Raw genomic sequence first — 23,293 nt, forward strand, 5'->3', positions numbered from 1 at the left:
TTAACGATGACAAAACCACTAAACTTATTCAAATCGCAATATACAGAGTGACTCATAACTAGGTGTATTTTTTACTGGAACTTCTTTAGGCCAAGACAAAACTGTCGCATTCTCATTGTAATTTTTTAATTTATTATTTTATTTGTGGAAATTTGTGGGCTCCATGGAAGGGAAAATGAATTTGATGGTTCGTCTTTTACTAATTTGAAGTTTGCGGATAAAGTCTCATTTTGGAAAGAGTACAGTTGAAGACAAAATACTTTGGTCGTCAATGTCACTTGAGTGACATTAAATTGTAAAGCATGCTTTAGGACTGTTAACCTTATTATTAGCTACTGTCAATCATAGTTGACAAGTACATATTTTTGAAAGATATAATAGCTGTCATTAATTTGAAATTGTCATTCATTTTAACGTTAAATCTTGAATTAGATTAAAGTGTCAGAAAAATGACGACCAAAGTATTTTGTCTTCAACTGTAATTCCACAATCAGTTGCCATTATCAGTCTAAATAAAAAAACAAGAGGGAGAGAAACAATATGGACGACTTGCCTAAATTTGAATCTAAATAACCACAGGAATAATGAGTTATTAATTCTATTCCTTGGTTCAAGTTGATTTCAAATTAAAATATAATTTGACATTTTTATTCGTCCTTAAAGTGATTGACTTAGTTGAAGATTTCGGTTATTAGGACATTAATAAAATAACTGATTTAAATTTGTCGCAACGTTTCGACATTCGAGAAATTTTTTGTTGTTTTGTAGTGTGAGGTATGGCAGTCAAAGAATAAATTTCTCCTTTTTTTTTCAATCACTCATTGTGATACTGGTGCATTGTAACACTCGGCACTGTGTGTCTCGTGTCATAAACTACTCGTGTCACGATGAGAGTGTTTGTAACACTTGCTATTTTATATAGGTACTATTTTAACACTCTAGCGTCTAGTAAGTTCGCAATTTGAGAGGTTCTGTTCGAGAAATAGAATGAAGGAAAACAGGAAGAAATTAAAAACTTACGACCCGCTTAAATGTTTATTAAAAAAGTAATTTGTTTACAAATCATTTCCCTAACTACCAAAACTAAAAATACTAGATTGTAAATATTAAATTTAAAATTTAATTTGGTGTGCTTATTCTGGAATAGTTGAGTGCGATATCTTCTCTTGGTACTCATTCATATTAATGGACTTTATTTATCATAAAGTATACAGTGTATCCCCGGATAGGTGAAATGACTCTTGTAAAAGAAAAAAAAGTTTGATTTAAATCTTTATTTCTTGAGGTTCAGCTCTGCTTGGTTAAAGATTAATTTTTAACATAATTTTAGTTTTGAAAAAACAAATATGCTTTGGGAATTTTCAAAAAAACTATATTTCTGTAAAGTCTAAAGTGTCTTTTATGTGGCAAAGACGACAAAGAATTATTAAAAAAATTTGTTTAGAGTCAATATTAAACCCCTATACCAAATTTCAAAGTCATTGGCCAACAATGAATTTTCATTTTTTTTCTAAGATATATTATTAACAGAAACGTTAAAAATTTATTTTTATTTAGTACTAATTTAGTACTTAATCATTTAAATGTATCTTTTTTTATTCGTAATAAAAAAACTGTAAAAACAAAATTCTTTGATTTGTGAAATAAACATAAAAAATGTAAAATTATAGTTGACCGATGATTTTGAAATTCGGTATACGGGAATACTTAGATGTTGATTTTAAACAACTTTTCTTCATAACTTTTTGTCGTATTTGCCATACAAAAGCTACTTTACTCCACACGAAAATAGGTTTTTTGAATTATTCCAAGACATATTTGATTTTTCGAAACAAAAATTATGTTAGAAATTAGTCTTTAACCCAAGCAGGACTGAACCCCAAAAAATAAAAATTTAAATCAAAAATTATTTATATTTTACAAGAGTCGTTTCATCTATCCGGGGACACACTGTTTATAAGTAAGTAGTATAAGTATTTTTCGGTGTTTCACTATAAAAAAGGTAATGCAATGTTGTACAATTTTTTTGGTAAAAAAACCTACTATAATGTTGTTTTGATTATTGGTTAAAAAATAGTGAAATTGACAAGTTTTTGCTCGAAATTTCTAATTTTTTTAAAATTCTGGTAGAAAGATGTTCACTTATAATATCCCGAGTGCATTGATTGTTTCCGGAATTTGTTTCGAGTGATTTACATTAATTAGCCCGAGTAGAACACGTTTTTGCCAATCACGAGAAAAAATTTCTGGATTTAATCAATGCTCGAGTAGTATTCCGCGCGAAAAATGGATGAGTTCAAGTAAGTAAGTAAGTCTTAGTTTTTGATGTTTAAAATAAAGTTTTACTAAACATCTGAGATTACTTTTTCTATCAAAAAAAACTTCACTTATTAATTTTAGCTAATGAGTAAACAAAATTCCGGAAAATTTTTGTGTTGCTATGGTAATCATATTAAATACTAAATTCAGATTGGATCATTCATAGGGTCATATAATTTTCAATTCAATTTATTGGCTCTATGGTAAATGCAATGCAATTTTAAATATTTTTTAAGACATGTATTTGAGTTATATCAAAACAAGAAAATCCATAAATAGATAAATTTTAGATATTGTTTCCAAACTTGAAATTAATCCAAATAACTAATAAATAATAATTGAACTATTAAAGATGTCAGGTAGAGTGACCTACTTAGATTCATGGCACGTTTTCAAAAAATCTATTTTCACTCATTTGTGATGAGTAAATAAAATAGAGACCTTTTAATCATATTTATTTTTACAAAAACATGTGGGAAATGTAATACCCACAAAAGAGACTAACAAAATTCTTTAAGCCGTTCCACTTCTAAAAAATAATTAATTAAGCAAAATTTGTTAACATTTTGTGTTTATGTATTTCTACCAGCACTCATTATTTACCCTCTTTTAAAGTTCCCCGTTTAAAAAATAAATTAGTGTCTCGAGATGAAAAATCAAAGACGCATAAACGGACGTCAGTGTCTTATTTATTTACAATTGTTAGCCGCCTCTGAATGTCGCTAACAATCAGAGTGAAAATTCAGCGAGCATGATTTGCAAAAGGACGTCACTTTTCAAAAATAGCGTCTCCAGAAATAGTCGGAACGTATCTCTCAGTTGCAGGCCAGACCAAGACTGAAGAGCATTTCAGAACCGTTTCACGCGTGTGCACAAAATTATCGAAAAAAGAGCAGCTTTTTTCGTCAAAACATCACTAGTGAGCCATCCATTTTCGAAAGATGGGAAAATTGAATCGTCCAAGTGGTGCTGCGTGGAGTGATGGAACGACATAAGAAGGACAAACGGCACAGTAAGTCGAAAATTAATCAAAAAGTATTCGGTTTCAAGAGAATTTCTATTTCGGCGCGACGTCTTGGCACCACCGCCACTTCGGTATTTTTACACTTATCGATCTTTTAATTGAATTAATTCACATTAGTAGGAGCTTAATTATGTAATAAGCCGCGACCTTCGAGACTTGCGAAAATAGAATCGCGACTTTGATTGCAACACCGACAATAAAAGGGTTAAAAATAAAAAACAACGCGAGGAAACCGAGAATAATCCATTTAACACTTCCTGTTTAAAAAAGCTGAAAATACGGTGGCCCACATTTCTGTTAATTTATTGGCGGTTGTAAAATTTATTTTTTATCTAGGGAAGAAAGCTCCACGGGTACCAATCAAGACTTATAAGTGGGAAGACATCCGAAGAGAGCGTTTGAGAGGTGGTTACCCTTGGACCTATTTATATAAAGAACCTTTTGACGAAAATATCGATCCAAAACTTTTCAAAATGGAAGCAATGTCGAAAAGTAAAAGTTCGTCGCCTTTACCAAAACCGAGTGAAACTTTGGATATCAAAGAAATTACGGAAGAAACAAATAATTTAATACCGGAACCTTCGGGTTATATCGTTATAACAGAAGTACCAAGTGATTCAGAAAGCCATTCCAAAAATATAACTGAAGGTTCCGTTACCATAGAAGACGTCGGAGAACCTGAAACCACAAATTTAGAATCCGCTGAAAGTTCAGATAATATTAGTCAGTATTTAGATAAGGAAGAAGTCGTTGATCCCGTGCCAACTTCAACAAAAATCGAAGAAAACGGACGACAAGAGAGAGCCAAATCTGAAGAACCCAAACGAAAAAGAAAACTATCAATAGACAGTAGCTACAGTCGAAAGAGTTTGTCCAAATTAGCAATTATGAAAAAATTAAAAGAAGCCAAAGACAAAATTAAAGTTCCTAAACTAAGTTTGCCAAAATCCCTAAAACAACCTCCTGAAAAAAGTACAAATAAACCTGAAACCAAACCTAAAGACGTGTCTAAACTTTTAAAACCTGACCCAAATCTGAAACCTGTTTATATCCACATTCCCTTGAAACCACCCGAGGGAGAAACGGATGAATTCTCCTACTTGGAATTCGGTGAGAAGAAACCTGAACCGCCAAAAATAGAAGAAAAACCACAGGAAGAAATACCAAAAATCGAAATTGAGGCTAGTTTTAATGAAGAAAGGAGATTCAGTGGAGATCCTGACGATATCGTGGCCTTCGAAATTCTCAAAACTGAAACTATAGACTTGGATCATGCGAACAAAAATGGACTTTCAGGAGGAAGCGATTATTTAATTATCCAACAAGACGATGACGCTAAGAGTGAAAATATGATAATAATAATGCCTGGAGAAGAATCTAGTACAAGTCAAGGACAATCACCTTCGAGGCAAGGTAGCAGAAAAATTCGGGCCAAATCAGCAGAACCTGAACGGAAAAGACGCTTATCTGTTGACAGTAGTAGCAGCTTATCAAAATTGAGTATAATGCAAAAACTGAAAGAATTCAAACTTCCCAAACTGTCACTATCGCGGTCTGGTTCGAAGAAAGGACAAGAGAAAAAAACTGAACCTAAAGAAATTAAAGACACTAAACCGGAAGTCAAAAAAGTAGAACCATCAAGTGGTGCACCTAAATACATTCATATACCGTTAAAACCTCCCCCTGGACATACCGATGAGTTTTCTCACCTAGAATTTGAGGAGAAGAAAGAAATTCAACTTGAAGACCCCCCAAAAGTTGAAGACCCCTCAAAAGTTGAAGAAAGTTCAGTTGAAAGTCCTACAAGTCCGAAAACTGAAGGTGTCCAGTTTATATTCCTGACGCCACCTTCGGATGACGAAGTTTTAAAAGAGCCTGAAATCCCCGAGACTCCCTCTTCTGAAACAAGCGATGAGTCGAGACTCACCGAGCTGAAAAAACTCGCCAAAGACGCAGTGGAGAAAGTTTCACCAGAGTCTCAAAAGAAAGTCTTGCAACCGGTTGAGGAAGAAGCCGATTCTAAATCACTCGAAGAAGAAAAGTCCGAAAAAATGGTGGTGGATGAAGAGGACGGTTTGAAACTGACCGAATCAGCAATGGCGTTGCAGGAGCAGAACATCAAAGCTAAAGAAGTTGCCGAAGTTTCCGAACTGAAGTCTAGTTTAAAAACCCCTGAGTCTCCGGTTTTGAAAAAGAAAGTTTCGTTTAAAAGACGATCGAGAGATGATTCAAAAGATACAGATTACGAGGAAGTTCAAGCGCCTGAAAAGGACGAGGCTGGAGAAAAGAAAAAGTTGGATGTATTGGAGAATAATCAGTCAATGTCGGTTGATGAAGAGAAGAGTTATCTCGATGAGGAAAAAATTATTAAAAGTACTTCGCTCGAGGAGGATTATAACAGATGGTCAAAATTAAGGTAAGGAATGTGTTTGTTTTTTCGAGAGTAATAAATTTGAGAAATTTGGGTTTGATGGGCTATAAAAATATTTAAGAGGGCGTCGTAAATTGATTAAAGTGGATTTGTTAATAATGGAGAAAAATATTGAGGATAAAGTGGGTTTTATTAGGTCGACAGAACGATCGATTAGAGCTGCAAAAATCAGGAATTTTGTTTCTCCGGTTAATATACAGAGTGCCGTGTAACAATTGAAAAAAAACCAAAGACGTTGTTACATATCTTAAAGATGCAATTTTCATTCTTTTTAAAATAAAGTAATTTCACATCACAAAAACTTATCTTCAATAGTTGTCATGAATTTCCCAAAAAATGTATGTATTTATTTATTTATAACAGATTCGTAATTTTAAAATATCTAATTCATCAAAATAAAAAAAATAAGCCTAGAATTGTACAAAATATTATTATATTTAAAAAAATAATAAAAAACGATATTTACAGCATTTAAATGAATGAAGATCAAAATGTAAAAAACGCTGCAGGTGGTGTCTGTAACATTTTCAACAAAAATGTCCAAATTTCTTAATTGTTTTTTCACATAGGTATTTAAAAAAACACAAGCGACAAATGAAATTTTATTTTGTCTATGAGTTTGCGTTTTTTCTCAAAATAGCAACTTACATAAAAAAAAAACGATACAATTAGAATAAAGTATAGGTAGATCATCAAATCATAGTCTTTCTAAAAAAAGGTTTTATCCACAAACCTTACAAAAATGGACCTTTTATGACTTAGGGCCAGCTTCATAATCAAATTAAAAAGACTTTAAAATTAATGTTGGTTTAGACTGTGAAATTTTTGTCAACAAGTCCGTAGCAATCAGCACATTCTAAACAACATTTAATTTAAAGCTCCTTTAAATTTAATTATGAAACTGGACCTAAAACACAAGGAAAAGTTTTACCTTTCATCAAAAATGGAGCAAAAACTCCAATACTTTTACCATGACATTTACCAATGTTGCCTATTTCTAGTCTCTTTCGCTGCTTCACTGCTTCAACATTCTCTGGAGAGGTATATTTTAGATCATCGTTTTAATACCCACGCCACCATAGTAACCAATTTTCTTTTTCGTCCATAAAAACTATATTTTGGGTACAAATAGCTATTTATGTATCAAGTACGCAAAATAGGGTTTTAGGGGATGAATCGTAATTAATGACGAGGCGACGTAGAAGCCGAGTCTTTAATGAGAGGAGTCACCTAAAACCTTTTACGTACGTGGTGCATACAAGATTTTTTTGTTAAAACTTCCAAAACACGAATTCACACTTCTTATACTAATTAAAAAAAAATTCATTACCAAAGTAATCAATTTTATTTTTTAATCCGGAAAAACTGTTTTTGGGAACTGAGTACCTAAAATAACCGTTTTGCGTACTATTTTATTGAGTCCGGAAAAGACTCGTTTTAAGGACTCAAATGAGTCCCTAAAACAGCTGTTTTCGGGAGCGTATACAAAAAATAACTATTTTCGGGAGCATAAACAAAAACTGTTATTCAGACAAAACGTCACATTTTCATCAATTGATTTAAAAAATAATAATTCAAGTAAAAAACGTTTGGTTCTATTCTTTTTATTCTGGTATAAAATATATTATTGTTATATTTTCATAATTGCAGAGTTAATCTAATATAAAAAGCAAGCTTTTTGTAGGCATTAGAAAGTTAGGAAATTTGGAATCTGCACATTCGTGGACTCTTGCAAAAAAACATTTTCTAAAATACTAAAAACTTTACAGTATGATAGTGATAAATAAGCAAAATTATCACTATTAGGCCATAATTTACGTATTTCTTTAGTGGTCAAAAGCCTAAAATCTGGTTCTCATGGTTCAGAATTTAGATTACAAAAGTGTTGAAAAACGTTCTCTTCTGGTATTCTTTGGCCCAAGTCTAAATCGAAAAAAAGTATTAACTTGAAAGATTTCTTACAAATTTGGATGAATTTGATATAAAAATAATAAAAAATCAAAAATATTGATCACTTGTGCTGCTGTAATTAAAAAATACACATCGCACAATTATCCCATCACTTTGTCTCTTAAGTAGGTATACAGGCTGTTTCAAAACTTGCGCTCCAGAAAAAAATGCCAAGTAGGTAAGTTAAGATACCAGGAAGATTGAAAAAATTAAAAAAAAATTCTATCTTAAAAAATTTCGGAACTATGGGGGTTTAAATTTCGCACGTTGATAGGTGTTTTTTTGGCGTAAAAACTATCTATAAAAGTTCGATTGTGAACGAACCATCGTATTGAAAGTTACTAATCTGACATTTGACAACTCGCTGGGCGTATTAAAAATTGTGGTCCGTTCAGAACACACTCATATCACCGCCGACTATGACGCCAAATTTCAATAAACACCCGTTATTTATTGTTGGAAAAATTATTTTGCATGTTTTTTTGCTGCAGGCTATTAGAAGGGGAAACACAGAAGCTGTATCCTGACTTGTAACTATTTTTAAAGTTACTTGTGGCTTTTATTGACAAAGTTTTTGCACCTTTATTAAATAATTATAAAAAAAACGTATACAAAATTATCGGTAACATTAAAGAGACATAAAAAGGTCAAATAAAAAAAATGCACTACTCGTGTTAATTTTTGTTGACTGTACACAAGACATTGCAGAACGTTTACGACAGTCCTTTTAGAGCGAATCAATCAATGACTCTACTGTAACTCCTTATGTTGATATGTGCAATTTTATCCTCGGAAGGATAAAACAAAAAAAAGTTACAGTTCGAATTTTTTATGTATAAACATACTCGTATATGATGCGATAATTGTTGTGTGGTGTGTATTTTACAAAACCGAGTTAACAATTTTTTGAAAATTCCACACAATACAAGACTATTTGAGCGTCGCTCAGATTTCCCCAAAATAATCATCGTCGTCTTGTTAACTTGGCACTCGCTCCACGACCGCATACCCACCAAAAAACCGCTCAAGCCTTGCGTAAAAATAGCCCCCCTTGGTCGTCGTCGTCGCTCCAGCTGCCGTCATAAAAATAAACCAGTGGCCGGCAGATCCCCGAGCGGGTCGCTCTCGCCCGAAAATGTGATAGAAATCGTGATAAAAGACTGGAAGGAGACCATGGAAGCGGCCAAGCCGGCGATGCCGACCTATGTCGGCAGCAAGAAGCGGCGCAGGAGATCCCTGCAGGAGGGCCAAGTGCGGTCGGCCTCCGAGGGCCGGCGTCGAACGGCCAAACGGAGAGATGTCTCGAGGGACTCCTCGACGGGATCGTCGGTCATGTCGCTGGATGTGAGGTGCGCTTGCCAGTATTTCCAATGCGACTCGTTGCTGCCCGATAGGATTAACCCCGTGGGCACGAGGCCCAGTAGTCGGGTCAGCAATATGGTCACGAAATTTGGGTATGTAGACGGAAGGGCTATTTTTAACAGCACAAAGCGCGGCGGGCTGAGAACAGAAGTGGTAATTATTGGGACAAATTACCACGAGATGGGATGACGGAATTCTATTGTGTGGAGATTGCGTGAGGATCAAGTGACCTTATTAACGGGCATAATATCTATCTTTAAATCATTGAATCATTTTATTTTTAAAATTAATGTCCTTCATTTTTAAACACATTAAGAACTTTTCAATTTCTAGAATTGAAATCTGATTGATACCCTTTTCAATCCTCTTAAGGGCAAAGAGGAACACGCTATAGTTGTGTCTAAGACGATAGAGCATTTTGTTTCTTTCTGACTTATTTTTTTTTACAACAAAAGATTAAAAACTATCAACTTTATTTTTCCTATCACTCTTATAGGTAGCAGTTGAGGAAGGTACTCCTTAGAAGCAGTTGTTTCTTACCCAATGGTAAGATGTTTTCGATGAATGAATACACTATGAGAAATACACTGTTAAGAAATATTTTAGGAGCTAATAGTATGGACCAAAACAAAAAAAAGTCTTAATAAACATGGGTACGTAAAGTAACTGTTTCGGAGAAATCAAAAATTATTCGGTTTTGGAAACATTTATTTGCAATCTGTACAAACAAAAAAGAGAAGCTTCTAGTGAAAATTTTCACATTCCATATCTAAGAAACCGTTACTTTGCGGACCCATGTTTATTAAGACTTTTTTGTTTATTTCGATTCATATTATTGCCTCCTTAAATATTTTACAATCTTTTTTTAACACCCTGTATAGAGAAAAATAACAGTGAACGTATTTAACAATACCAAGTTCAAATTCAACTTCGACTATTAATAAAAAAAAAGTATAATTTTATGTAAGTACAGAGAAAAGCCCCAGGGCGTAATTGTCTTCCACGATAGACATTGTAGACATTTCCTTTTGACTAGCCCAAATATGTATGTGCAGAAAAATTATACAGTTTCTAACTATTACTATTTTAAAGAATTTGGAAGGCTGAGTTTGCTAGAAAAAAATTGAATTTTTGTATTTTACAAGATACATTGTCAAGAAAAGGGTTATACATCTAAGGAAAAGAAATTCCCACTGTGTACTTTAGAAAGTAATATTTAATTGAGTTCAAAATTTCATTTTTTTTTTCAAAAAATACTTACATAGTAATTTACCTAATAAGTCCGGTAAGGCAAATATTACAGCACGAATGTGAAATAAAATAATAGAAAAAATTTAAAAATTACGAAAATTAGACCCTATTTCATCTTGGTTATCTTGGTTTTCTCAATTTTGACATACCTACTCTTTGATCCAGTAATATCGAGAGATCAAGATAATTTGTAATCAAGTCATCCTTGAATCTGAAAACGTATGTCTGTGAAACGTCAAATCAAAATAAAAAGTTCGAAAGATAAAATGACATGATTAAAAAGATTATTTTATTAACTAAATTTATGATTTACATTCAAAAAAGAACGGTCCTACAACGTCGGCGACTAATTCCAGTCCATTTTGCCGTTTTACCTTTCGACTTGTCATTTTATTTGACATTAGTGCAAAAACAGACATACGTTTTTGGATCCAAAGATGAATCAATTACAAATTATCTTGATCTCTCAATATATTAGTGTTCGAAAAAAATTTGAAGACAACAGGAGTTTTATAGTTTAAAACTTTTGTTGTCTTAATAGCTAGGGTATTATACAATTAAAAAGGCAATATTTAAAATACTCTATAAACAAGAGACAGAAACGTAAAACCAACTCCATCTCAAAATTCAGTTCAAAGTATGAATACGAGAATATGATGTGTTCTTTTCTAGTTTTATGAGTGCATTTTATTTAGAATATCACAATATATCTTCCCACTGTACGATATACCTATTTGTACCTATAATAGATTTGAAAAAAAAACGAACTTTATACAGTGTGATTCAAAAGGACAGTACTCCGGTGGTTTCTAGAACCATCAAATTAATGTCAAAATTCTTTGATCAAAGTTAAACACATTTTTGTTGCTTGTCTTAGATAAAATGAATAAAAATGTTCGATTCTTTCCACAGCATAGTACTGTATTTAATTTTTAAATTGCCTAAAAGCAAAAGTTGAAATTGATGCCAGTATCGGTGGAACAGGAAGTATCATTGATGAAGCATCTATCTCAAACAATAGATAAAAACTTTGCTCTAAGAAGTATTACCATATCTTTAAAAAAAATGGAGTTATGGCATGGGGCGTTTTTTATAATCCAGTCTGTGTATGACAGCCTGTATATAAAAACAAAAACATGAAGAGTGGAGAGATGTTTTCATGAAAAATTATTAGTTTTTAACCCAGAAAACAACGTACTGATGAGGTTGAAAACTTATTTTAATTTTTAGATTGTAAATACCAATACTCGTATTAAAAATATCGCTAAAGACAGAAAAGTACAGAAAACTAGGCTAGACAAAAACAAACCGTTTAATGCAGATTTCAGTTTTTTTATTTTATTTTTAGTGATCACGAGTACGAACCTGTGAATCCACCACCCGACATCCCATCGGTAGCACCTCCCACCGTTCACGTAATCGATTCGGAGCAGAACCTTCAACCAAAACCAATAAGTCTGGCCAGTAGCACAACATCTCTAGACCGCCGAATGTTAGGTTCCGAACCACCCGAACCCACAATACCCGATTACACAGTCCAAGAAATCCAAACCGAAATTGAAACCAAATACTTTAGCAAAACACCAGTGAAACAGGAAACAACAGTACACACAGTCACAGTCACCCAAAAACCAACAAAACCGAAATCGGAAGGTCCGAGCAAACTCCAACAAGCCTTCAAAACACAGACAGACAAATTCAAAACAAAATTACACGAGATCAAGCTGCCTCCAAAACCACACTTGAAAAAACCCAATTTCAAATTCGAAAAACCTAAATTTAACTTACCAAAAATTCCGGATTCGGCGAAAGTCAATCTACCTTCGTTCAGTTTGCCACGCAGAAAACGGTCTCTGAAACAACGACAATACTCGACGGAATCAAATGCGGGTGATTCCAAGACAAATTATTTCGATTTTCGGACATATCCTAGACTTTTCAAGAAAAAACCTAAAGACGATTTCGATTCGTTTGCGAAAAATGAACGGGAAGTAAGTGAATTTGCGACGGTTCCCCGGACGAAACGAAAGCAAGAAAGTGATGATAGATGGGGTGGCAGAGACTCCATCCGAATTCCTCTCCATTCGGAAGATTCGATGGAAGAAAGCGAAGACATGGCGTCTCATATCAGATACGACCAAGATATCGATATTGACGATGCCTACGAGAAGGAAAACCAAGAAATACACTGCGCTTCACCCTTCAGTCACAATTATAACAGCCGATGGGACCATGGGAGCTTCCATCCGGAACCCAACCAACAAGTCACTGATCTAGACTCACCCATTGACAAACCACAACCCCATGAGAGCTTTGACACAAACACGAGTAAAGACATCCATTCCTCGGAGAGTTCTCTAGGAATACATCGCCGCGGAGTCCTGGAAGAAATCGATTCGGACGAGTTTTTCCTCCGACAAAAGGGTATTTCCCAAGATAATATCGAAGTCGGGATGTATCTAAGTTCCGAAATCCGGGAAGCTTTCAAATCCCCTAATAACGCGTTAAATGACTTACAAAACGAACCTTACTCGTATGAAACTCGTGCTTCCAATACATCACTCCCGGAAACACCTTCAAAACGAAAAGTCGTGAAAAAACCCAAAAGAAAGAAAACTCCTCATGTGTCACAAGAACAATTATCCTTCGATCAAGATTCGGAACTTGAGCTTGAAATTCCGCCCTCAAGACCAAAAAGAAGAAGCAGGAGGAGTAAGAAAAAAGAAGAAGTTATTCCGTATCAAGAGACCATAGCTGTTGAAGTTCCGGAAGTTGGTATTCCAGATGAAGACGAAGATAGAGTCATGTACGAGAATGAGCAAATGGAAGGGAAGGAACAACCGGAAATTAAGATCAATGACCCCTACACCGGATATGACAGTGAAGATGAGGAGTTTAAAGACGAGGAGAAACCAATGGCTCCGCCACGAAAACACCGGAGTTTGAAAAGTCTGAATTACTCGGAACACGAGTCGATTCTTGGGGATTTTAACCCGGACCAGGATGTAAGTTGGTAAAAATTGTAAGAATTTTAATCACGATTTTTTCTAGACTGAAGTCTACAAGACCGAACACGAGTACATAATCCCAACCCCGGAGGAACCCCCAATCCGGCCATCACGAACCCTCTCTCGCTCCAGCTCCAAATCAATTCAAGACGAACCCCCAGCAAGACCAGCGAGATCCCGCTCCCGGACACGTTCCCGGGCCGAATCCCTTACTGAAGAACAACCTTGCGTTGAAGAAACGTGTGTCCAGGATTTCCGGGACTACATGGGATATGCCATCGTTGACAAGAATAACAAACGGGAACCACCTCTACCACCACCGAAGACACCACCACGCCGGAAACGGTCGATCCAATCCGAACAAAAGTTTTTCACGGTACCAAGACCCGTCTCGGAGGAACCACCGGTACGTCCCTTGAGAAATTACAGTACATTGGGGCCGAGTAGACCCCCGAGACGGAAACATCCAGTCCCAAATATGACTGATGAAGAAAAGGAAAATATTGACATAACGCAATACATTGAAATTGATGATGAACCCAATAGGGATTTACACTCGGGAAAGGTGATTCAGAAGATGAAAGACCGGCCTTTGCCGGCGCCCCCAAGGCCCCCCAGAAATAAACTAAGTAAGCCTTTGCAAGATATCACAAGTCAAGAGAATGTTGCAGAAGAGGAGAGTGGGGAAAAAGGGGAAGTTGTCGACGAAACAGAAGTTTCGACCCAAACTGAAGAAGTTTGTGAACCGGAAACGATGCCAAAGCCGGAAACTGTTATCACTAAGAAGCAGCTGATAACTCCAACGAACTATACTTATGAAGAAGAAACCATCACTCATGGTACATTGGTTGTGGAACCTTTGAATGGGGCTAAAATTCTACCTGACCATGAATTTACTCGGATCGAAAAACCAAAAGAAAGGACAATTCCGGTTGAAGAAGAAGATGAAGAAACTTCAGAAATACCGGAAGAATTTACTAAATTGAAGGATCCTCCGCCTGTGACAGTTGAAAATCAACCGACAATCGTCGAAAAAATAATAGAACGACCTGTCATGATTCAACCTGATTCAAACACTGAAGTTGAAGTTTTAAAAGCTCAAAAACTACAAGTCAGCGATTTGGACGTCGATAGACTAAATGTGAACGAGCTTTTAGCAAGCAGAATTGTAGTTTCAGAAATCGACAGTGGAAGCATCCAAACAAATGAACTCAGTTCGAAATCCGGAGCCCTTAAAGTGGGCGAAATCGAGTTACCCCCAAGCCTCGTCCAACAACTCCTTGAAAAACTTCAGTCAGTGGTACCACAACCAGAAACCGAAAATTTGGAATCGGCTAGTGGAACCACTCACCCGGAGCCCCCATCGGAAGCTTCCTCCGGGCAAAAAAAAACTCCGATTGAACAAGTAACTGACGTTCCCCCCCAGCGACCCCCCCGAAAATCATCACTAGTTCTAGATGACCCCCCTAACATTTCAGTCGCTGATTCCCCGACTGACCCACTTACCGTTTCAGAGCGCCCCCCGGAGCCCCCAGTGAGAAGCGCCTCGATCGAGGACACGCCACCCCCGCGACCTCCCGACCCCATCTACGTCCCTTCGCAGCCCCCCGCGAGTTTCTATGCTCTGCGAGCGCAGCAATTCGTGGACGAGGACATTCCCATGGCGCCTCGACGACGGCGTCATCGCAAAACCCCCGTTTCTAGGTCGAGTTCGGACGAGACGCCGCCCCCAGCGAGGCGGCGGGTTAGGTCGCCTGAGCCCTCCATATCCCAGCTGACGGGACAGTTGGTCAGGGCGTGCGGAGCGGCCGCCAACTGCTCGATTAAAAGACTGATTGCGCATATTAGGGATGATTTGATAAGAAATGCGGACGGGCAGCAAGATTTGCATGTAATGATGGTGATTTTGTTGGTTTTAATTGCGGGATTGATTTTATTAGCGGGTGATGGGAAAACGGTGCATCATCATCACTGGGAGTTTTTCAATCCGCCGAGGGACATGTAAGGGGTTTTTAAGTCGATTTGTTATGTAAATAAATTTTTAGTCAAACTATTACTTAATTTTTTATTGTTAATACTATTATAAATAAGAGGGTTTTTTCTTAATAAATCACCTTACGTAAAATTAGTCAAACATATCATCATACGACACTAGATTTCTCTTATCCCTGTGATTACCTTTTTGAGAATGACTCGAAGCTATAAAAATGTTAAATCAAGTTTAATTCGAATTTTATTTTGTTTATACCTAGAGTAGCCCACGCTGCGCTCGATGACGCGTCATTTATAGGCTCTATTTGGGGCTGTCGCCTCGCTAGAGTGACTTTGAGTTGAATCCCGGACACCATACTCCCATCCATCTTTTAATTATTTATTTGCTTTGTAAATTTGCAACAAGAAAAAAAAAACTTACCTCAGCTATGGCCCGTTCCGCGGCTTCCACCTTATCAAAAGTGACAAACCCGCGACTGAAACCCAAACTTGTAAAATCTCGCACACAAATATGTACCCCCTATACTTTTTTTCAATCTCCATTGAAATATTCACAATATTCCCAATCGTTGAAAAGTGCTTTTTTAAAAACTCCTCCGTAATCTTATACCCCGACACGTAAATCGTATTCCCCTGCCTCGGCTTATCCGGCTTCTCCCTCTGTTTCTCCGTCAAGCCCCTCTCTTCGCGATCGCGAGCATTGGCAAAAGTGTCGTACAAATTCTTAATCCTCGGCGGCTTATTTTCGGGGTTATCAGGCCCATCATCCATCTGCACGGCTGAGAAGGGTTGGTACCCGCTCACAATTTTATCCGAAATCAATTTCCTTTCCAATCCTCGGGGCCGTTTGAAGCCCTGTTCAGGCTGCTTTTGTTGTTTAGAAATGGCCGGAATGGCACCGGATTTGATGAGTTTCTTAGCGACTTCGCGGGCATCTCGAGCTTCCGCCGGCCGTTTGGGCGTGATGGGTTTCTCGGGCTCGGGTTTTGGGGCTTTAAGGGCTTGCAGAGCCTTTTTCTGAGGAGAGGTTAACATGGGTTGATTAAAGTGTTCCACTTACCTTTTTCTTGAGTTTTTGGTATTTGGCTTGGAGCATGAGCTCCTCCTCGGTGAAATTTGCAGGAAAGTGGATGTAAACCATCGTTTTTTAACTTTAACACTTTTAAATAAATATTTCTAAATACACTACTAAAGCACTGATTGACAGATTAAAATAAACATAAACACAAACAGAAGCATAATGTGCAGAAGACCTAAAATTGCAGTATTATTGTTTTTACATTTTCTTTGATCTATTACCTATCACTTATCAAAACATTAATTACATTTTCGAATAAACCGTATTTAATGGCAATAAACTAAACTAAAACTTAAAATTTACAATGTTGATTTAGGTTGTTTTATTTTGTACTTTGAACAATACTGTAATGGGTTAGTATAAATGTCGGCTTATTGCTTGTTGCCACACAAAAAACAAGAAAGAACTACAAAACACCCAAAATCCAAAATTTATTTATTTAAAAACCGGTGAAGTTTCACTATTTTTGTGAATTAAATCATGTTTGGTGCGTGTTAGTTATTTAAATGAAAGTGAATTTACGTCTTGTCAACTATTCTTTTTGTTGATGGCGAAACATGGAAAAGTGAGGTTAGGCCGTCATGTGCTCACTTTTTTTCGGATTTTTGAATGTCATGTTTACTTTATTTGTCAAAAAATAATTCTGGAAGTGATTTTAGTTATATAAACTGCTTTTCCACATTTTTCGAGTGTGTTTAGTATAAATTAACGATGAAATTTTACGTGGAATCTGTCTCAAAGTGTGCCCAACGTTTGGGGACTCTTTCAGAGATCGATGCGAAGCCTTCTGTCTGTATAAAGACTCCAGCTGTGATGCTCCACACACAGGTGAGTCTCTAAGTAGACAAATTTTTGTTAAAATTGTAATTCAGGGCGGTCAAATCCCCCACATCACACATGAAGTGTTCAAACTGGTCAGTAGGGACCCCCAGATCTTGCAGATCCCCTTAGCAGGGATGCACACATTTAAAGAAGCGATGCAGTATTACGAAGGGACCATTTCGAATTTTATTGGTTGTAAAGACAGCCTGACTTGTCTGACGCTTCAAGACCCTTGTAATATCACCAAGCAGGGGCACAATTCCACGTTGAAAGTCCCCATATGGACCAAAAACGGCAAGGTATATTACGACGCGAAGAGTTACATGGATGTGGTGGAGTCTTTCAAGCCTGACATTTATTTCTTGCTCTCTGATGGAGACACCAATATCAGCAGTTCTGAAAAACGCATTTCAAAATCAGTCAATAATACAGTCAGTTTCTACAAGGAGTGTTTGGAGAGACATCGAAAATCAGAAAGTTTAGCCAAGTCGTTCGTCATTGCACCTGTAGTAGGGGGTTATAAACACTTAGCTAGGGAAAAGTTTATCAAATCTATACTAGGAGACGTCAAAGATGTAGGTGGGTTTTTAATAGATGGACTTCATAATAACGGTCCCGAAGCCGAATTTTTGGAATTTGCTGAGATTGAACCCGTCGTGAGGGGTATTTTGGTACTTAAAATCCTCGTTTTGACCGAATAATTTTGAATTTTGTATATTTTTTCAGAATAAACTACCCACTGATAAGTTACGCGTTATTCAAGGCTGTTGGAACCCAGTAAATGTTATCAATTTGGTGGAAATGGGGGTTGACTTGTTTGATTCCTCATATTGTCATATTCTCACAGAAAGGTCAGCAGCGATGACTTTTGCAATAGAACCAACAGATCAGACAGACACTTATGAAATAAATCTAAGAGACGCAAAGTATTTTTTTAAATTTTTTGATTCAAAACAGTAATAGATTTTTTTAGATATTTAGACGACTTTCAGCCGATTTTAACTGGTTGTAATTGCACGACTTGTACTAAATATTCAAGGGCGTATATACACCACTTGTTATCAGTTCATGAGCTTCTGGGGCCAATCCTCGTAATGATGTAAATATTTTGATTAGAAATAAAACCGGCAACGCTGGACGACTAGATGGGTTATGTCTGGTTTTAGGCACGAATAACGAACTGGATATAAATATTTTGATTATTTAAGACTCCTAATAATTAATTGAATTGTAAAGTAAATTAAATTAAGTTTTTATGTGGGTACTTTACCTGTCATTCCAGCGTTGCCAAGTTTTAGCTAGTTTCAGGCCTTAATTACAATTTTTTTAGACACAATGTGTACCATTATTTACGATTTTTCGAAAAAATACGGAATTGTGTGAAATCAAATACCCTGCAAGTGCTTCAAGTGAGTATAACCGAACAGTTCAGGAACCACCAAAAAGTGAAGTAACGGGACACCAAATTGTACTAAAATTCATGTGTTGTAAGACTTGTTTTTCTATTATTTTTGAATAAATTGTCTGTTTTTAATTCTTGAATTTGGCTTAAGTGTCATCAAACACCGCCCCTTACTTAACCTCAATTTGCAATAACAGCTGTTTTTTTTTAAGGTTAAGTCATTCAAATGTCATGTTTGTTGTCTCCATTATTTACGTTTGTGCTCTAAATACTTAATTAAGTTCCATTTGAATTGTTTCATAATGAGTGACTTGGTTTTGTACAGTTAACTGGTGTTAATTAATTGTGGCAGGTTTTAAGGTTATGATTTGTTATATTTGTGACTATTTTTAAACAATGGATCAGCAGAAATCTGAGATTACGGAACAGTTGAGTCAACTTAAAGTACAAGAGATGGTGCACCCCCTTCAAAGCAATAATAATGAAACTGGGGATTGTGAGACAGCCGAGGAGGCTATCACAACTGACTCTGAGGATTATTTATCCGAGCCTTTGAGGTAAGTAAATTGTGTTTTGAAACATTAATTGAAGTCTAATTTTCGTGCAGGTATCGTAACTTCCAATATTCCACGACTTCCAATGATTCCAATTCAACTTTGGTTGAAGAAAATTCGATTCCTGAAGAAAACGCCAATTTTTTTTCATGTAACGGTGACAATTTTACTAATATACAAATTCCGATTGTTGGGTACGAGATTATGGAAGAAAGGGCGCGGTTTACTGTAATTTAAATTATTTTCCGATTTTCAAGTAAAGAATTTTTTTTAGGTTTACAAGTTAAGAATTGAAAATAAAATAACTGGCGACTGTTGGTACGTTTTCCGGCGTTACACCGACTTTGTAAGGCTGTGCAATAGAATACGCAGTTCCCACCCCCACATCGTTCAACTCCTTCCGCGAAAACGGTGGTTGAAAAACAATTTTGATCCCATATTTCTTGAGGAAAGAGTCAGTGGTTTGCAAACTTTGGTTAATGCAATACTCGCTGAACCATCACTGATTACGACACAGGAAATACAAGATTTCTTTTGTCTGAATGAACCTCCGATTTATTCTGAGACTAATGAGGAATCTAGAGTAGGTCAATTATATTTATGTGTGACTCTTAAATGTTGTAATTGTTTTTTAGGCAATTTTTGAAGCGTTGGAAGAGACAATTAATGATTTAAAAGTACAATTGAGGGAAAAAGACGCGACTATAGACTCGTTGCAGGATTCGTTGCATTCGAAGACGTTAGAAGCCGATAATTTACTGAAAATAATTAAGTAAGAAGTGGTGAAATTTATTCATTTTGGCACAATTTTTTGTTGCAGGAACTCGATAATGAATTGTCAAAAGTGTCAGAAAGAGTGCGAAAATTTTACCAAACTCATTAAATGACAAAGGGTTTTTATTGGTATTTTAGTGATGCATTAACGCTCCAACACACACTGTATTATTAAATTATTGTTAACTAAGTTAATGTGCAGCTTTTATAAAATAAATTCTAACAAGTTTTTTGGAATTTTGATTTAAACCTCTTGCTTTAAATAACTGATATCGCTGAAATGGTTTCGCAAAATTGGTATTTGACAATATTTGATAAATTTTATTACCAACGTTAACTAACTTCTTGTAAAAAACAAAATGTCAATTGAAAAATAAATTATTGCTTATGAATCACTGTTTAAAAAAGACAGCAAGGTGTACAATCGGGTTGAACGTATTAGTTATTTTGTTTTGTAATTTTAAAAAAGTTGAAACTGCAGGTTGATTACTTGACAATTTTTCTTGTTGTTTCAAACAGTATGTCTAGATTTAAATTTTGTCAACCATCTTCTACTTGCTACAAAATCGTCTTTGCCATAAACTTCTGCAGAGATTTTTTTGCCATGGCAGCGAAAATGGCGAAAGAAACGGGAATATGTCTAGAAAACCTGTTAAACAACTGTTTTTTCATCTTTGGGTACTCTGTTGCAATGTTTTCCGAGACGGGATTTGCTAGTAACAATTCCCAACAACCCTCTCTATTTTTGATTTATTTTTCTTAATATCGGAAATGGTCGACATCCTAACCAGGGTTGGGTAGCAATGTATTATTATTATTTATTATTATAATTACATACTACTTAATTTGCTACATGTCGCAATAAAAACACAAATTTATTTCAACAAACATTTTTATAAAAAAATGTAGAAACAAACTCAAACTTTCCGGCTCCATTTTAGAAAAACCTTAAATATGTTTCCTAACACAATCCTTATTTTATTCTTGGGTGGTTGCATTTTTTGGCTTTTTGCTCAAAGACTTTTATCAATACCGAGATAAACACCACCTTCTCCTTTGTTTTTCAGTGCCAGGTCAATTACTTGAAACGAACTATTAAATTCACTACATTTTTTTTTTTAGGCAAAGTTGGAGGTTTTTTCGGTCGGCGCTTGGTAAGGTATAAATACGAGGTCTTCTAATCTACTAAACGTTTGTCTTCTTTCAATACATTTTTCTGTAACTAAAAAGCACAGCATTGATTTTTGGCGATTTGAATCACCAAGTGCCCAATATTCAGATCATATTCCAAAATTTGCTGTTTCTTCCAAAAAAAATTTTCCTGGGCGAATTAAAAACTTGTCGCCCTGAGAAGAGAGGCCATAAACATCTAATAATGCTCTTGGTACATAAATAATTATTACAGTCAAATAGGTGACAAATTTAAACTTTCTTTAAACATAAAACAATTTTGTGTTGTACTGGATCCCTCCCAATGGCAAATTTAGTACCAAGAAAAACCCTTTTTTCATGGTACTACTGTAGTGTATCATTGGTTGCATAATTTAGTACGAGTTGCAACCACCTAACCTAAAATTTTTGTTGTCAACAGCAACACACGGTCTTGTACGCGCGTGTCTTCTACATATGATTTGTATTTTGGTATTTCATCCATTATCGATGGCGAGGCAGTTAAAATCGTATCCAATTTCATCCGTTAATGCGGGATTCAAAATTGCCTGAGAAGAGACAATAGTGATTACGCGATTGTTTTCGGTGTTATAACCTACATTCGTTGTTCGTTTCACGAAAAAACATCTTTCGGGGATTAGTGAGAGAACCATCACAGGTCGAATCATCAACCACAAGGGCGAGTAGAAACCCTCCATCAAAGGTATGTAATTGTTTAGTTCATTAATTTTCAAAGTGACGATAATGATGATCAGTGGCGGCTCGTGATCATTAAAACTGGGTAGGCAGGCAAAGCTGCAACACCCCCCTCTAGGGTTGCCAGATTTTGAAAAACAGAAAGCGGGACAAGTTATTTGTAAATAATAAGAATAATAGATAATAATAATACATATTAAGTATATTTATCTGATGAGCCAACTTTACTTAGTAAAGTTCGTTTCTTAGTAACGCTGTCCCGGCAAATTCAAATTTCGATTTTTCGAGGGCCGTTTTCGCCTAAATGGAGTTAATTGGAAAATGGACAAAAATGTCGATAAGATACCCCTTTTCGAGTACTACAAGCCCCTCAATCAGATTTTGATTTCTGTTACTCTTGCAGCCGGAAAAAAAATAAAAAAACATTTCCCATGTTAATTTCTTATATCCCAGCCTGCCTGGGATACCCGGTATATCCATCTTTTGACGCACGCACCTAGACTTTGTATTCTCTCTTGATGGGTTTATTTGGCATGGATTGTCTTAGTAAAGATCTTCCTATGTATCGTCTTCTTGAAACCACATTTCCTGTCTCGTGCCTAAGTCTACATCTTCTAATAATGTGGAAGTATACCTCCAATTAGAATTAGGAATAAAATATATGAAAATCAGAATATGTTTCGTAAAAAATTTAAATAAGTATGACCTGTTAGTTTCTCTCGAAAAAAATAAGGCCCGATTATCTTGGTCCTTAAAATTCCACACCAAACGTTTGTTGAAATAATTGCCAGAAAGTGTCCTTCTCTAATCCATCGAGGATTATTCTGCGCATAGTAATGGCTATTTTGCCTATTAACCCCGTCGTTATTACTAAATGTCGCTTCGTGACTGAAGAGCACGTTGTTCAAAAATCTATCAAATTACTTTGACGACGGAAAAATTGGCAGAAATCCAATCTCTTTTGGTAATCCGTTTCTTTAAATTTTTGCACCAGGGTAATATGGTAAGGGTGAAATTTGTTGGATTTTAAAATTCTGTTAATTGAAGATTTACTGACGCCACCACTATGTATAATTTATTAAAACCAAATATTTTAATATCTACGTTATCTTCGAAATGTAATGTTGGTTGCTTAAAAAAATTTTTTCAGGCTCATTATTACACGTGGGACACCCTGTATTTAATGCAAAAAATATTTTGATTTCGTTGGAATTCGTGGGCGTAAAGGACTTTCCTGTTCTAGAACTGGGTTGCATCTGTTTGGTATGCGATTTCTTCAAATATTGCTTCTGGATTTAAACAGAGAAATACATCTACCGGTATAATATTAAAATAGATTGATTTTAAGATTTAACTTATAGTAAAACCGACGATTCACTAGTACTCGAAGTTTCTTTTAAAACTCTAAAATAGCGTCTTCTTTCAAAATTGCTCCCTCTTTATCAAGAAAATAAATTGGC

General features: G+C 35.7%; 4 protein-coding genes across 6 annotated transcripts; 3 read left to right on the top strand and 1 right to left on the bottom strand.

Annotated features, from left to right (window-relative positions):
- Window positions 1-3,147: 3,147 nt before the first annotated feature.
- On the top strand, window positions 3,148-15,570 carry LOC123015013 (titin). 2 transcript variants are annotated; one of them, XM_044414422.1, is made up of 5 exons: window positions 3,148-3,331; window positions 3,680-5,759; window positions 11,686-13,342; window positions 13,389-14,750; window positions 14,860-15,019. In XM_044414422.1, the coding sequence occupies exons 1-5, from the start codon at window positions 3,301-3,303 to the stop codon at window positions 14,881-14,883; spliced, it is 5,154 nt and encodes a 1,717-aa protein (XP_044270357.1). In that variant the 5' UTR covers window positions 3,148-3,300; the 3' UTR covers window positions 14,884-15,019. The 2 variants fall into 2 exon arrangements, with proteins under 2 accessions (XP_044270357.1, XP_044270356.1); XM_044414421.1 differs by having other exon boundaries at window positions 13,389-15,570.
- Window positions 15,384-16,605, bottom strand: LOC123015023 (negative elongation factor E). Its single transcript, XM_044414436.1, has 5 exons — window positions 16,398-16,605; window positions 15,864-16,354; window positions 15,759-15,813; window positions 15,594-15,705; window positions 15,384-15,544 (listed from the first exon to the last, which is right to left on the bottom strand). The coding sequence occupies exons 1-5, from the start codon at window positions 16,476-16,478 to the stop codon at window positions 15,471-15,473; spliced, it is 813 nt and encodes a 270-aa protein (XP_044270371.1). The 5' UTR covers window positions 16,479-16,605; the 3' UTR covers window positions 15,384-15,470.
- Window positions 16,606-16,777: 172 nt separating this feature from the next.
- LOC123015016 (queuine tRNA-ribosyltransferase accessory subunit 2) lies at window positions 16,778-18,771 on the top strand. The gene is made up of 5 exons (XM_044414428.1): window positions 16,778-17,243; window positions 17,288-17,908; window positions 17,964-18,163; window positions 18,211-18,336; window positions 18,568-18,771. The coding sequence occupies exons 1-5, from the start codon at window positions 17,127-17,129 to the stop codon at window positions 18,689-18,691; spliced, it is 1,188 nt and encodes a 395-aa protein (XP_044270363.1). The 5' UTR covers window positions 16,778-17,126; the 3' UTR covers window positions 18,692-18,771.
- Window positions 18,772-18,837: 66 nt separating this feature from the next.
- LOC123015022 (sorting nexin-16) lies at window positions 18,838-20,196 on the top strand. Of its 2 annotated transcripts, XM_044414434.1 has the most exons (6): window positions 18,838-18,999; window positions 19,048-19,196; window positions 19,247-19,421; window positions 19,468-19,776; window positions 19,829-19,965; window positions 20,014-20,196. In XM_044414434.1, the coding sequence occupies exons 2-6, from the start codon at window positions 19,093-19,095 to the stop codon at window positions 20,078-20,080; spliced, it is 792 nt and encodes a 263-aa protein (XP_044270369.1). In that variant the 5' UTR covers window positions 18,838-18,999; window positions 19,048-19,092; the 3' UTR covers window positions 20,081-20,196. The 2 variants fall into 2 exon arrangements, with proteins under 2 accessions (XP_044270369.1, XP_044270368.1); XM_044414433.1 differs by having other exon boundaries at window positions 18,864-19,196.
- Window positions 20,197-23,293: the final 3,097 nt, after the last annotated feature.

This window comes from Tribolium madens, unplaced genomic scaffold (genome assembly GCF_015345945.1).
Source record: "Tribolium madens isolate multiple individuals breed KSU strain unplaced genomic scaffold, Tmad_KSU_1.1 Scaffold_97;HRSCAF=244;Tcas5.2_LG3a, whole genome shotgun sequence".
Classification (NCBI taxonomy): Eukaryota; Metazoa; Arthropoda; class Insecta; order Coleoptera; family Tenebrionidae; genus Tribolium; species Tribolium madens.